General features: G+C 21.5%; 1 protein-coding gene across 1 annotated transcript; it reads right to left on the bottom strand.

Moving 5' to 3' along the window:
• Positions 1 to 600: 600 nt before the first annotated feature.
• Positions 601 to 3,735, bottom strand: BO70DRAFT_124039 (Zn(II)2Cys6 transcription factor). The gene is made up of 8 exons (XM_025537977.1): positions 3,581 to 3,735; positions 3,440 to 3,484; positions 2,875 to 3,390; positions 2,477 to 2,818; positions 2,127 to 2,408; positions 1,527 to 2,080; positions 1,015 to 1,472; positions 601 to 953 (listed from the first exon to the last, which is right to left on the bottom strand). Exons 1-8 carry the CDS (start codon positions 3,633 to 3,635, stop codon positions 638 to 640), a joined length of 2,568 nt encoding a protein of 855 aa, XP_025396188.1. The 5' UTR covers positions 3,636 to 3,735; the 3' UTR covers positions 601 to 637.
• Positions 3,736 to 17,875: the final 14,140 nt, after the last annotated feature.

Below are 17,875 nucleotides of genomic sequence, written 5' to 3'. Positions count from 1 at the left end.
TCATTTCGATATACAGCTCTAGAAATGTTGAATGAACTTTCTAATACCTCTTGGCTTGTGATCAAATATACTTGTACTTGGTCTTTGATTGACCAGTAACCTAGCTTGACGCTTCAAGGTCCCCAACTATTTACTGCTACCGGTCTTCTTCAGTTACTGTCTACAGCTACAGTTGTGATGACGAGAATAATGGTTTATCTGGCCGATGACTGTGAATCTAGTTGTTAATCATCAACGCCCTTAATTTAAATGGATATGGTATTGAAAAACGAATCACAAAACATTCAAGATAGTGTTCTGCTGGATACAAGCATGGTTACTTGACGTAGTCACCCCACTTTGACATCAGCCACCTGTCACTTATTCAAATGGGGAATGTGTTACTTGCAAAGGTCAGACGACGATGACATGTTTGAGCCAATAATTTATACAACATATAAGAGATATCCCCGGGTGTTAATAAATCCAAGGGCATTTCCTACAGAAATAGAACTGTCACAAATAGGTGGAGGTCATAGAGGAAGACCAAGAAACTCATACCCGGAAATCTTTCACTGCGCATAGTTACGGTATGATAGAAGAACCACAGCATCATATTATTGGCCATTGCCCGATCATCGATGCACGTGCAAGAACGTTAACGCTGTCGCTTCAAATTACTTTCATCTCCCATGTCGACGGAATAGTTCCACCGTCGTTTTAGGCCATTCGGATCGTATACACTAGCAACACTTTGCTGCCAGTCGCGTGCGGTGAACACTACTTGTTGTCCGGTAAACTGTGGCACCGGTTGAGTGGGCGTCATTGAGGCGACTTTCGCTTGTGGTCCATATTGTACAGGGAAGTGTTCTGTCAAAGATGTTTGTGATGGTTGAGAAGGGTTGCTCAAGGTCATTGGCGGCGAATTCGTGCTCACGGTTGGCGGTCCAATCGAAAATGCCATATCCCATTGACTGGACAGACATGAGTGTCAGCGGTCATCCTTTCCACATTAACGATTTCTCATGTCCTTACTTGATGATGCGAGTAGGATCCCAGCTGTTCTCGTCAACCAACGGGGTGTTGATGGTCTGATTTGAAATGGAATGGGATGGTATCAATCCTAGGGGTTGAAGCTGAGAGGAATCGGACTTTGAGTCTTCAGTACCAGCTGATATTGGAGGGGTTGTTGAATAAGCTGTATAACCCACTCTACTTTGAACACCGGAGACTTGATTTAAAGAAGGCCCGTAATGTGAATCTAATGGCGGGCTTGGGTGGTATGGTTCGGAAGGACTCCCATAGGGGAATGTCGGCTTTAGTTCGAAAGGTCGACTGACATCGGCGGAAAATGCAAACCGCAAGGAATCGATTTGCGCCTGTAATTCCGGCATGGGCCAAGCCGAAGAGCATCTCTCGAGGATACGCATGTGTCTTGTAAAGTATTCGCGCGCATCGGTGTGGAAGTTCGGATCTGGGGACGTTATAGCAACCTATTATAGCGTTAGCTGATCACGAGAATGATGAACCATGTAATGGGTACTCACAAGATGCAACATTGTGCATGTCAGGACGGTGTAGATGGTGAAATTGATACCTCGCTGCATGAAAAGGAGGCCTGATAGTCCAAAGCGATTCAAAATGGCTTCCTGGAGCCTACACAAATATTTGGCAGAAGAGTAGCATAGTGCCATATGCATTTTCCAACCGCCTCCAGCTGCAAATGATTTGGATGCAATTAATTGCGGTCGGTGTAATAAAATAATTCCTAGATGACAATGCGAATGCATGTTTCCGACGAAATGTGATGCTATCCATGGTGGTGAACCGTCCGGAGGATAATTGACTTGCAGATCAGGGGGTAAACTTTGGAGCCAGTCGGTGAAGAGGGGGTTTTTTTCAACGAACTTGGGATTGGCCCCCCAATCTTTCTGCTTCTTTATCTTATGGTATATGTCGGCGATGATACGAATGTGGCGCGCATTTCGGACGAAGTATGCATACTGTCTAGACCGATCCAATTCAAACTGATCGAGGCCTCTAATATCCAAAACTGGACTCATATTTACCGTCTCGGGATCCACACCATAGTCCGAGCGACCTGCAACCATCAGCTAATGGAAATCTACAATTGGTATATGACGTACCCTGGGGTGCACCGATCATCACTTCAACGACTAGAAGGGCCTGCCAGACTCTGGTCTGTACCAAGCACTCTACTGGATTCAAGTCGCAAGGCCGGCCGTCCGCATGGATGTTATTATGTTCATGAATATCCAGGTCTTTCGCCATCGAGACAATAGTCTTGACGGTCTGCCAAGATCGATAGTAATAGCCCTTTTTGGGTCGTGATTCTCGAGCTTTCAATAGCAGAAGTAGTGCCTGTATTGTACTCAGGCGAGGCTCGTCCATGAAACTGGATTCATGCCCTGTGATGGATGAGTAAGTAACCACTATTAAACAAAATATACATCTGATTTGACGACAGCTGTCTTACTATTTGCTAACGCGAGCCACTGTGCTCCCTGAGCTGCATCATCAGATAACCTCCCTGTGCATGCGAAAAGTGCCTCAAGCAGGAGGGGAGAAATTGAGCAGCGTTCATGTTGCCATTGATAGTACAGGTGAGATCGATGGACGACGGGAACATAAGGATGTATATCGTCGAAATATAGTTTGAACAAGTTCATTACCTCATCATCAGACGGCATAAGCTCAGGCGGAATGCGTATGGTGGAGCCAGCTCCAGTGCTGAGAGGTGGCAACTTTTCATCTACTTCATCTTGTGTTGGAATCGCCGGTTCAGCCCTCTCCCTTCTTTGCTGTCTGATATACGGTGCTATGAAAGAGTCAATACAACTTTCTCATGTCACGTCTCATTCCAAAGCACCATACCAATACCAGTTTCGTCTATCTTAAGTTCGCCCAAAACCTCACTGAGGTTTGCAGCAGTTGACTGATCATGGTCACTGTAAATTTCATTTTCTGTACCCCCCAGGGATTGGGCGTGATCACTGGGAAACAGTTGCGGCTGATAAGAATGGTGCGGCACAGGAACTTGAGATGAACGTATGTCGTAAACATTGGGTTGGTTGGAAGCAGAATGTGCAAATTGTGGAAACATTCCTATGCCTTCATTATAAGGATGAGTGCCGCCAGCTGTACTTTGCCCGCCGTCTCGAAATTGCGGCGCAACAAAAGAAAGCGAAGGTTCTGGTGCGTCGGATGCGCTCAAAGAACCGGCGGGGTTGGCATCGACATTCTCCGCACTCGAATAATCCCCGTCGTGGCCTACTGTAGGAGGGACGCATACTAATTTCAAGCGTGTACATGCCGAGCAAGGCCACGTGTTCGTGGTAGCAGCGTCGCATTTGATCTTTCGCTTCCTGCAGCCATTGCAGGCTCGCATCACTGCGGTATGTCTTAGAACGTAGCTGAAAAGTGGGATAATAAGATGTACCTTTAAGCCTCTTATGCCGGTTATGTTCATCAACGAATACGTAGTCTGTATGATGAGCTTTTAATAAATGCCTTTCAAGGACGGGTCTGCGTGGAGTGGACAAAGTAATCTTATATTTCAGTGGTTGAAAGGAGAGCTTACTTTTTTGGCCTTCCCTTGGTGGGCCTGTCGAGGGTGTGAATGGATAACCTTGCATTTTCGCGTAAAGTCTGCAGTAATGGATATCAGGCAGCCAGAAAACAGGTGCCCGGAAAGTGGCCAATGAACTCAAGGCGTTTGGAAGAATGAATAGAAAAAAGATCCGCAAGGCCCTGCCTTGTCCGGACGGGATCACTGTAATGTAAATCCTGTACCTTTCACTTTTTTTTCTGACTTGGGTTGAACGGTACCAAACTGATGTCGGGGTCAGATGTTGAAACCAAGTGCTATATGTTCCTCTTGCTGAGGAGGCCAACAACGTCAAGAAGATGGGGGAGAAGAAGCAATGTGACCGAGAGATATCGCGAGATCGTGGAGTGCGAATGTCTATCGTTGGGCTCGATAATAAAGTGTCATCTGGCGGCAACAATGTGTATCTTGCAAACTTGCACCCGGGTGTCTTGATAAAGATGCTGATCGTTGCTACTATCAGACGCTTGCGAGAGCAGAGCAACTAGGAATGAATAGGAGCTCCAAGACGGGAAAGCTTGGAGGTGACGATCACTCTAGGAATCTTTCTCATATTAGGAGGTAAAATTGATAACAAGACTTTGGGTGGGGCAAGAAGTGAGACCTACATCTGGGCGAGAAGACGAAGGTGTCGGTAAAGCTGCAGACATAGGTACAAAACATTAGCTATTGTTGACAACCGGGGATGTAGTAAGGCAGAGAAGCAATGACACATTACGCTAGAGAGATCGAGGATAGCGTCAAGTAAGTCATAGCGCTTGAGTCATGTGGGGATGGATTTCAGCATGTGGGCAATTTTCATAGCAGACGAACAAACAGGCATGACGGTGGAAACACATGATAAGACGATTTGGCACCAGGTTTGGGGGGGGGGGGGGGGGGGGGTGTTAATTGGGGTGAGGAAGAAGCCAATGAATGATACCTTATAATCAGGAATAAATAGGTTTCATCCAATCTGCATCATAGTCTAAGAGCACCAGTAATAATCATTCGCTATTGACTTCTGATTATGGGAAATGGACTTTGTCGGCGCATCACATCCCGATTTAAAGGTCACCATCTGGATGAAACAAGTGAAATTCGCAGGCAGGCCGGTGGTGGCTAGGTCCGGACCTGGACGGATGAGAAACTGCAGAAGCAGCAAAAGCTTGAAGGGGGGAGGAAGGGGGTATGTGGAGGGGACACGATAGCGTAGATTGAGAATGATAAGAGCATCAGGGGAGTCAAAAGCCCACCGATACAATCAATGGTTTCCCAAATGGAAACAGAGGATTGATCGTGTGGGGGACTGAGAAATGCGGGAATCTGATCCTGCCTCCTTAGCTAAGTCATCACCATCTTTGCCGCCTCATCCTTCTAAACAGTACCAGGCTGGGTAGTTTGTTGTGCACGGAGATCCGAGTGATCAATCAATGGTTGCAACGAGTGTGCGGAGACCCGACAGCAGAGGTGGGTTAACTAATTCAATTCCCTAAGCAGCAGAAGCGCGCGTGTGGTGCTTTAGGAGGACCTAGTGCTGCGTATTCCGTAGTTGTAAATTTGAGCGCCCAAAGGGGACTGACTATCTACTATACTCCTCTCCATAGCCGCGTCAGTCAAATAGGACCATCTTGTTAGGATAAAATCTCTAAAACCTTTTGTTCTGGTGAACTTGATCTAGATAAATTTTCGCTGCCTATACTACACTAAAATCATGACTATCTTGATTTTTCTATGACCCAGGGTTATCATTATTAGAGTGGCTAACGGTTAAAATACAGGTGAAAAACCAACCTCTTAAAAAGTGTATTTAGATATAAATAAATTGTAAAATACAAGTTTTAAAATTGAATTTAAAAGGATATCTAATACTTATTTATAAATTACACTTTCAATATCATCTAATACAGCTAGGCTGTATTTAATACATGTCTAATTAATTCGATTTTTATAAATAATAACTTATATAATAATATATTAATTTTTCTTTAATTTAAATTTATAAATAAATATAATAAGCTTATTATAAAATAAATCTGTCTGTATAAAAAAGTTAGATTATATAAATAATAAATAAATAATAAAAAAACAGTATCTTTAATCTTATATTCTTTAATTTCAATTATAAGAATAGAGAGAATATAATTAATATATATATATAAAGATATATTTACTAAGAATAATATAAAAAATATTAAATTATTTAAAAAATTAAGTTTAAGAGAGTCTGAAAAGATAAGAAATCTTTATTTATATAAAAAATAAGTTCTTTATATAATAAAACTGATATATAAATTAGAAATCTTTAAAATTATTTATAGATTAGATGAATATAAAAAAAATATTATTATAAGATTTTTATAAAAAAATTTTAAATCTTAAATATTTAATAATATCTATATAATATATTAAACAAAGCAAGAGATAGTATTATATAAGAAGAGATAAAAGAATATAACTTAAATATTCTTATTTTCTTTTTTTTTCTTCTTTATTAATTTCTTCTGTATCAACAGTCAATTATTAGATTAGTATAATTTAATCATTCGCCTAATAATTTATATATATATTTAAAATAATTGTATAATAGTTTTTTTATTAATAAGACAGTCTTTTTTGTAAGTATAACTAAGATTTTAAAAAACTTAAAAATTAATATAAAGTCTATTAAGATAAAATAATTAATTATATTAAAAATAATCTTTAAAAAATCTATATAGAATAGATTAATTTTTCTTATATAATAAAAAGATTATTATATATATATTAGTTATTACTCTTAAGAAAAGATAATCTATAAACTAGTTTAAATCTTATATAATATAAAGAATTCTTTAATAATATTATAATTATTCTAAGAATTAAGTTTATTAAAATTAATTAAATAATTATTTTTATAAATTACAATATTCAGAAAGTTTTTATTAAAGTAGAGTCTAATTCTATTAAAACTATCAGCTAAGTTTTTAAAATAATAAAAATTAAGAACTTTCAAAAATAATATAATTATATTTTTTTTAAATATATCTATTATTATTTATTTTTATAATAATAATATATTTAATATTAATAATCTTATTAATAATAAGACAGTACTTTAAATAGAGATTGTTGGGGGAATGATTAGATTAAGCTAATCTAATGATTGACTCTTAATACAGAAGGAAGTAATAAAGAAAAATAAGAGTATTTAAATTATATTCTTTTATCTCTTCTTATACAGTACTATTTCTTATTTTATTTGATTATTTATTTAATCACATCATACTAAACAAAGTATTTATATAGATATTATTAAGTCTTTAAAATTTAAAGAATTTATGTAAGAATTTTATTAATTTAAAAAGTCTTTTAAATATTTATTATAAATCTAGATATTATAAATTATTTACATTATTTAATTATAATAGTTATACTATTTTATTTATTTAATTTGTTTAGAAATTTATATTTTCTAAAAATTATAATAAAAAGGTTTAAGTAATAATTAGTCTTTTTTAACATTTATAAAAAGCTTTTATAGATTCTACTATTAAAAAATATATATTAAAATTATTTATAAAAAGGTTTTATAGAATTCTCTAGAAATTATTTATAAAAACCTTTTGTAAATAATTCTAGACTTATAGACAGATTTTATAAGATTATTTTATAAAGTTATCTAAGGTTAAGTTATTTAATATAAAAAAAAGAAAAATAATATTATCAATATAAAAAAATATTAAAAAGCAGATAATAAAAATAGTTTTTAAGAGATATAATAAATTTTAAATATTAATAATATTAATTTAAATATTCTAATTGTTATGGGGTTCTTGTATAAACCCTCTAAATCCCAAAGACTTGACAAATCCTGCGTGAATATTCTGTTTAGCATGCTATAATTAAATAAATAATCAAATAAAGCAAGAGTTAGCACTATATAAAATAAATAAAAAAATATATATTAAAAATATTTATTTTTATTTTTTTATTAATTTTTTTTATATTAATAATTAATTATTAGATTAGTTTAATTTAATTATTCTTCTAATATTAGAAATTAATTAATTATTAAGAGATAATCTCTTAAGAATTAAGAATTATTTAATATATAAAAACAGTAGATTTTCTTGACTTAATAATTTATAATAGCTAAGATATTATTCACGAACTTATATAAATAATATATATTTTAATTATTAATAATAAAAATATTAGATAATAAAAGCTCAACATAAATCTGACTAAAGAATTTATAATAATATTTTATATTATTATTTATATTAATTATATTATTTTTTATTTAATATTTAATTATATAATTCTAAGTCTGCTTTTTAAATCTTAAATTCTTTTTTCTATAAAAAGCTTTATATAAAGTTTTTTATTAATAAAAAATATTTTATAAATAAAGTAAAAAAAGTTTATTATATTTATAATTATTTTTATAAAAAAGCTGAATAATATATATTTTTCTGAATTATATTTAAATAAAAAATAAATAAAATTATATAGTAAGATAATTTATTATAATTAATAAATTAATTACTTAAAGATCTAAATATAAAAAAAAAGATTTTTATATAAATTATAATAATAAAATAAAAGAAAAAGAGTCTAGAGAAGTTTTTTAAAAATTTTAATAAAACTTTTTTTATTATTAATAATATTAATTAATTAAATAATAAAAAAAAACTTAAGTATAATACTGCTATCTACTAAAGAATTCTTAAAAATATAATTAGAATAAAAAAAACTAATTTATATAAGAAATATTATAATTAATTATAATATTTAATATATAAATATATTAAAATAAAATTCTTATTATTTAAATCACTTTTTATTTATAATTAAAAAAAGTAATCTAAATAAAATAAATTAAAAAATTATTTTAGCTAAGATTATAACTCTTTATTTAAAAAATTGTAAAAAAAAATCTTTTTTAAAAAGAATATTATTCTATGATAGATCTAAAAAAAAACTTTTTTAAAAAAAATAAAAAGAATTTATTTTAAATATAAAAATTATATATATTTTATATAAAATTATAAAAATAAATTAAGTAAGATAATTATAATAGAATCTATTAAAATCTTAGATAATAAAAAATTAAAAAAAAAATAGATTTTATATAAAATTATATATTAAAAAATATTAATAATAAAAAAATATTACTAAATTAAAAATATTTTAAAAGAATATATTTAAATAGTTTTTTTTAATAATATAAGTATTACTAAACTATAATATTATAATATAAATATTAATAAATAATAATTATCTAAGTTATAAAGTAATTAATAAAATATTTATATAATAAAATAAATTATTAATAATAAAGCTTATTCTCTAATTAATAAAAGAAATTATTAAATAAATAAAATATCTGATATATATTATATAAATTTATTTAGATATAAATATATATTTAGAGAAAGAAGTTTTTTTTTTATATTTTATTAAATAAACTTAAATATAATCTTATTCTAAAACTATTCTAAAAAAAAAGATTTAATATAAAATTAAAATTAAAATTAAAATAATTATACTTTTATATAATAGAAGCTAGAATTATATAATTTTAATTAAAAAAAATAAAATAAAAAATTTTTTAGATTTCTACTGCTACTATAAATATATATATAAAATAATATTAATATATAAAAATTAAGAATCTTAAAATATTTATTATTATAATAAATAATATTTAAAGACTTTTTTATCTTAAAATTATTAATTAATTCTTAAATAAAATTATTTAAGTATTCTTAATTTCTTATAAATTTTTTTAATCTTTTAAATTTTTATCTGTGGATAAATTACTCTCTTATTATAATAAAAATATAAATTATAAATTTAAACTAATATAGAAAAATAAATAAATTTCTTAAATATTATAAAATTCTTTATATAATATATTTTATAATAAATTATTAATATTATAAAAAACACTGACAGAATTACTAAATAAGAATTCTATTAAAATTAATTAATTATTTATTATAATATTTATTTTTTTTATATAAAAATTAGAACAAAGACTTTGCTTCTATATAAATTATAAGATATTAAATATAATTATTAAAAAAAATTAATATTCTTTATCTTTAATTTATAAAATATTTAATCAGATTAGATAAATTAAATAATTTATTAAATTTAATATCTTCTCTATCTTTTATTATATATAAATTATTAAAGATTAAAAATAAAGAACAGCTTTTTAAATAAAATATAAATTATATAAATAATTAATAATTCTTTTTAATCTTATTAATATTCTAAATATTTTTTAGAAATTTATTAACTAAATATTTATTGAATATCTAGATAAATTCTATTTAATCTATATAAATAATATATTTATTTATTCAAGTAATTCTTTAGAAAAAATATTAAAAGTATATATAAATTTCTTTTATTAAAATAAATAAAATAAAACTATATCCAGATATTAAGAAGTATAATTATTTTTAAAAAAATTGAATATTTTAAATTTATTATATAAGTAAGAGAAGAGATTTAGATAGATTTAATAGAAATTTAAATTAATCAAAAATAGAAATTTTTAAGAATAATAAAGATTATATAAGAATTTCTAAGCTTTATTGATTTTTATAAATAATTTATTAAAAACTTCTTAGAGATAGTATAATCTTTAAATTAATTAATATAAAGAAATATAACTTTTAGATAAATATTTGATTATTAGATAATTTTTAATAAACTAAAAAATATATTCTTTTTTAATCGAATTCTAATTCTATTTTATTCTAAATATATAATAATTATAAAAATAGATTTATTTAACTATAATATAAGAAAGGTTCTTTTATAATATAATAATAATAATATATTATAATCTTATATGTATTTTTTAAAATAAATTATATCAGTAAAATATAATTATTTAATTTATAATAAAAAACTTCTTATTATTATATAAAGTCTTAAATAATAAAATATTAAATTATAATTAATATAAAACTTTTAAATCATAATTAATTATAAAAATCTGAAGTATTTTTTTTTCAAGAAAATTAATTAAGTAATATATATAATAATTCTTCTTTTTAAATTAATTTAAAGTTAAATTAATTTATAAAAGTAAAAGCAAGAATAGGCAGACTAATATTTTATTATAATATAAATAAAATATATTTATAGATAAGAATAACTATTTTTAAAATTATATAATTTAGTTATTTTTTTAACTAGATAAATTAATTAAAATAGCTGTTGTTTTATCTATCTTAATAAAGATTATAAAAAGGTTAAAATAGATATTATATATTAATATAAAAAGCTGAAGAGAGGCTTGAAATAATAATAAATTATATTAAAAAATAATTAAGATATTAATATAAAAACAGACAAAATTTTTATTTTAGTTAGATTTTAAAATATTTATTATTAAATATATATTAAAAAATAAAATATATATTTATTTCTGAAAACGAAAATAGATTCTAAACTTTAAATCTTTTTATATAAATATTATTTAGAATATTTATAACTTAATACTAGTAGAATATCTTAGCTATAAAATAATATATATTCTAGTTAATAAATTATATTTTTGATTTATAATATTAAAAAATATATAAAGATTCATAAGAAACTGTAATATCTATAATTATATAAAAATCTAAAAAAAGAAAAAGAAAATTTTAAAATTATTAATTATATTTAATTTAATATAGAAAGATATTACTATAAATTTTATTACTAATTTATTAAAGAGTAAAAACTATTTAAATATTTTAATAATAATAGATTAATTCTTAAAGAATATAATCTTAAAATTTATAATAAAGATTAATTAAGAAATAATTATATAGATTATTATATAATTATTTACAAAAATATATAGAATTTTAATATTTATTATATTTACTTAAGAAATATAATTTTAAATTTATAAATAAAATATAAAAGCAAGTATATTAACTAATAAAAATCTAATAAAGATCTTTTATAATTTAGTATTTAGAGACTGATAAAGTTATAAAATAAATTTAGAGTGGCTAACAGTTAGATCAGATCAGGTTAATTAGAATTTTTATATCTGATCACCAGATTATAATTAGATTAAGAAAATTTTTATATTTAATTATAATATAATTAAAACTTAGATAATTAATTATTTTAATTATTTTTAATATTAAGATTTATATATTATATCTTTTTAAGCTTTAGTATAATTAAGATATATCTAGATTAAATAATTATTAATCTGATTATTTTTACTATTATCTAAAAATATATAAAAAAAAGTTTTTTAAATTAAAAAAATATAATTAAAAAAGAAATTAGTATCTTCTTTATTATTATTTATTAGAAATAATAAGAAAATTCTAATTATATTAATAAAATTCAGCTTTTTATAAAATTATTATTCTTATAATAAAAAGTTTATATAAAAATATATAATTATTACTCTATTTTAGCTGTATATTTTAATTATATTATAAAATATTAAAAAAATTATATATTAACTACTAATTAAAATACTAAGAATAAATATATTATTTTTATTTTATTTTTTTTTAATTTAGCTTAGATAATTTATTATATTTTTATTTTCTATTTAAAAGAGCTAGATTATTTATATTAGAGATTAAAGTTTTTAAAAAAAATCTATATAATATTATCTACTTAGTTATTCTTAATAATTATATTTCTTAATAATTATCTAATTAAATATTAGATATTATATATTAAGAAGCAGGCTGATATTTAATTTTTAGTCTGACTAAATAATAAAAATAATAATTTTAATTAAATAATTTTTTATAATTAATTTTCTAGATTTTTTACTAGCTACTAGATCGGGCTATTCTTAGATTTATAAATAAAATATAGCTTAAAGAGCTATTAATAAAATGAAAAATAAATAAATAATTAAAAAAATTATAAATTATATAAAGAGTAATTAGAAAAAATAATTAGATTATTAAAATAAAATAAATCAAATAAATCAACCAGATTAAATAGATTAAATAAATAAAATAGATAAATAAAATAGACAGAATATATTAAATCTATATTATAATATTATAACTTTTATAAAAGATTCTATAAAAGTTTTTTTTAAATTCTTTTTATAAAGATTTATTTTTTACTCTAGTTTATTATATCTTAAGCAGTTTTATTTAAAAAAATTATTTTATAATTTTAGGCTTTAAATATAAATTCCTGCTTACTAAATTTATTAAAATAAATAAAATATAATAAATATCTTAGTTATATATTAAAATATAATAGATTATATTTATATAAAAATATATTTTAAAATAAAATAAATTATCTTTATAAAGTTTTTTATTTTTATTTTTTTATATTTATTATTTATAAATTATAGAACAGCTTCAAAATTATAAATTAATTATAATTATCTAATTTATTTTTAAAGAATATTATTAAGTCTTCTTTTTTTATTTCTTAAATTTTTATAAATTATAATAATATTTAAACTAAGATAAGTTTCTTAAGTTAGATTTTTTCTTTTTTTCTAAATCTTAAAATTATATATATTATAAAGAATTAAAAAATTATTTTATATTTAACTTTTTTAAAAAAAGCTTTTTATTTTTCAGAATTAATAATATAAAATAATTTTTAAAAAGATATATTATTTTTTAATAAAATTTCTTATATCTATTATATTATATATTTTTATATTTTATAATAATTAAGAATTAAAAACTTAAAAACTAGTTTTATAAATTATTATTTTTAAAAAAGTTATAAAAAGAAATTATTATTAATTATATCTAAGTAAATAATTAGTTAGATATTAAATAAAAAATTATTATAGATATTTATTTATTTTTTTTAAAATAAATCTTTTTTAATTATTATCTTTCTCTAGATCTCTATAGTTTATAATAAACAGGACTTTTAAAATTAAATTCTATATTTTATAATTATTTATTATCTATTATTCTGAACTATTAAATATATTTAATTTAAATAAATAATTAATTTTACTGTTTTATCTCTCTGCTGAAGATTAAATTCTTTTAATTAAATATAAATTAAAGAATATTTTATAAAACTATTTAAAAAGATATATATACAGCTTAGAGTGCCTAACAGCCAGGTCAGATTAGGTTAATTAGAATTTTTATATCTGATTATCAGATTATAATCAGATTAAGAAAATTTTTATATCTGATTATAATATAGCTAAAAACTAGATAATTAATTATTTTAATTATTCTTAATATTAAGATTTATTTATTTTATTTTTTTAAGTTTTAATATAATTAAGATATATTCAGATTAAATAATTATTAATCTCACTATTTTTATTATTATTTAAAAATATATAAAAAGAAGCTTTTTAAATTAAAAAAATATAATTAAAAAAGAAATTAATATCTTTATTATTATTATTTATTAAAAATAATAAGAAAATCCTAGTTATATTAATAAAATTCAGCTTTTTATAAAATTATTATTTTTATAATAAAAAATATATATAAAAATATATAATTACTGCTCTATTTTAGCTATATATTTTAAATATATTATAAAATATTAGAAAAATTATATATTAATTATTAATTAGAATACTAGAAATAAATATACTGCTTTTATTTTATTACTTTTTCTAGATTAAATCATTCTTAGATTTATAAATAAGATATAGCTCAAAGAGCTATTAATAAAATTAAAAATAAATAAATAATTAAGAAGATTATAGATTATATATAAAATAATTAAAAAAAATAATTAAATTATTAGAATAAAGCAGATTAAATAGATTAAATAAATTAAATAAATTAAATAAATTAAATAAATTAAATAAATTAAATAAATTAAATAGATAGAATAGATAAATAAAATAAATAAAATATATTAAATCTATATTATAATATTATAGCTCTTATAAAAAATTTTCTAAAAACTTTTTATAAATTTGTTTTATAAAAATCTATTTTTTATTTTAGTTTATTATATTTTAAACAGTTTTATTTAAAAAAAGAGATTATTTTATAACTCTAGATTTTAGATATAAATTTCTATTTATTAAATTTATTAAAATAAATAAAATATAGCAGGTATCTTAGCTATATATTAAAATATAATAGATTATATTTATATAAAGATATATTTTAAAATAAAATAAACTATTTTTACAGAATTTTTTATTTTTATTTTTTTATATCTATTATTTATAGAACAGCTTCAGAATTATAAATTAATTATAATTATTTAATTTATTTTTAAAAAATATTATTAAATCTTCTTTTTTTATTTTTTAGATTTTTATAAATTATAATAATACTTAAACTAAGATAAGCTTCTTAAGTTAGATTCTTTTTTTAAAATCTTAAGATTATATATATTATAAAAAATCAGAAGATTATTTTATATTTAATTCTTTTTAAAAAAAACTCTTTATTTTTCAGAATTAATAATAAAAGATAATTCTTTCTAAAAAGTATATATAAGCTTAAAAACTATTATTTTATTTTAATTAAGAAAAGTTATTAATAATATAAAACAGCTTTTAAAAAGATATATTATTCTTTAATAAAAGTTCTTATATTTATTATATTATATATTTTTATATTTTATAATATTTAAGAATTAAAAACTTAGAAATTAGTTCTATAAGCTATTATCTCTATAAGAATCATAAAAAGAATTATTATTAATTATATCTAAGTGAATAATTAATTAAATATTAAGTAAAAAACTATTACAGATATTTATTTATTTTTTTAAAATAAATTCTTTTTAATTATTATCTTTCTCTAGATCTTTATAATTTATAATAAATAAAATTTTCAGAATTAAGTTCTATATTTTATAATTATTTATTATTTACTATTCTGAACTATTAAATATATTTAATTTAAATAAATAATTAATCTTATTATTTTATTTTTTTATTAAAAATTAAGTTCTTCTAATTAAACTTCAATTAAAAAATATTTTACAGAACTATTTAAAAAGATATATATATAATTATTATTAAAGTTCTTAAATATTAAATAAATATTAATTATAGTAAACTGCTGGATTAGTTCTTATTAAAAAATATTTTTTATTTTAATCAGATTTAATTAAATTAATTAAATTAATTGATTAAATAATTATATTTTAAATTTAATATTCTATATCTTTTCTTATTTTTTTTATACCAGATTCTGTAAAAGTCTTTTTTAGAATATAATATATCTCTTAAAATAATTAATTAAGCAGATTAAGCAGTAGACTATATTTAAAAAATATTATTATATTATAATTAAATATATATTATACTTTATATATTATTTATATAAAAAGAATATATATATTATAAATTAATTTATAATTATTAATTTATTTATTATATCTAATTTTTTTAATTAGTAAATATAAATAGTTAAAATAATAATTATATCTTAATCTAATCTTAACTATATAATTAAAAATCTTTTATATCTTAATCTAATCACTAGATTATGGCTAGATTAAGGTTAAGATATAACAGTCAGATTAAGCCACTCTAATACAGCTGCTATCAAAATTCTTAAATATTAAATAAATATTAATTATAATAAACTACTGGATTAGTTCTAATTAAAAAGTATTTCTTATTTTAATTAAATACTTCTTAATAAAAGATATAAACTATTATAAAACTTTCTTAGACTTTTAATTAATATCTAAATCTTATATTAATAAGACTCTAGCTATAATTATTTTATTAGTCTTATATAAATATAATTTTATCTATTAATTATTAAATATAATAACTGATAATATTAATAATAATAATATAATATTTAGTATAATCTCAGCTAAACTCTGAACTTAACTTAATTAAAATATTTAGTTTTATAATATTTTAATTAATTTTAATCTTTTAAAAATTATTTAAAATTAATATTATATTCTCTGTTTTATTTATATAATTTAGCTTATAATTAATATTTTTCTATAAAAGCTTTAGATTAAGATCTTAAATAATACTATTAAATATATATAAAAAAATAATAATAAAAATCTTAAAGTCTTTTCTTATATTTTTAGAATTTTTAAAAAAATATATTTTAAAAGCTGTTTATAAAAGATTAATATAGAATCTTTTTAAAGATTATTTATATTAATTTTTTATAAAAAGCTTCTAAAAGTCTTTTATTAGCTAGTTTATTATACTAATTTTTAATTATAAATTTAAAAAATTATATAATTTATAAATATAAGCTCTTAATAATATAAGAAGTTTTAATTTATTTAATAATTTAAATGTAGCTTAGTTTATTATCTTTTTTTTAATTATAAAATTTACTGAAACTTAATTTATCTTATAATTTATTAAATATTTAATTTTTATTAAATAATTAAAAGTTTTATTCAGTATTATAAGTATAATAATATTAATTATTTTTATTTTATTATAATTAAATAAAAATAAATAGAATATTTTTTTAAGCTTTTATATTTTTTTTATTTTATTTTTTTTAAGAATAGTAGATCTATTATTTATAAGGTTTATAATATTTATAATAATTTCTTTAATTATTTAAATTATTTAATTAATAAACTGTTAACAATAAGAAAGCAGGCACTTTAAAAAGAATTCTTAAAAATCTATATAATATATATTAAAAGCTTTAAAAATATTATTATTATATTTATTAGATAAGAGATTATATTTATATAATTATAATTATTCTAAATCCAATATTAAAGCTTAAGAAATTTAAAAAAGATATATAATTAAATAATAATATTAACTAATATTATAAATATTAAACTATTTTTAAAAAAGTATTCTATTTCTATTATAGTTAGAATTTAATAATTAATATATTATTAATAATCTCTAGATTACTATTAGATCTAAATAAGATTTTTTATAATATTTTTAAATATTCAAGACTCTTATTTATAGTTAAAATATATAAAAAATTTAAAATATATCTAGATATTAAAAATATATAGTTTTTTAAAATATTTTTAATTAAATTAATATAATTCTAGATACTATAGAATATATTAATATTTTTATTTATTAAAAATCTTATTATAATTAATTTTCTATTCTTTATTAAATAACTAGAGATTTTCTTTTAATTATAATTAATAATATTAATATTAAATATTTTTTAATAATTTTTAAGATATCTGCTACTATTATCAGAGCTGTCTTTATTTTAATATAATTAAAATAATTATATTTTAAATATATATTAATTATTTTATTATAAAAAAATATTAGAATATATTTAATAATCTTAATCTAGATTTAATTATCTTTATATTTAAAAAATAAAAATAAAATAAAATAATTATTATCTT

This window comes from Aspergillus heteromorphus (genome assembly GCF_003184545.1).
Source record: "Aspergillus heteromorphus CBS 117.55 chromosome Unknown BO70scaffold_28, whole genome shotgun sequence".
Lineage (NCBI taxonomy): Eukaryota > Fungi > Ascomycota > Eurotiomycetes > Eurotiales > Aspergillaceae > Aspergillus > Aspergillus heteromorphus.
Note: the sequence above shows the minus strand (reverse complement) of the source record. Positions and strands in the feature narration are given on the sequence as shown.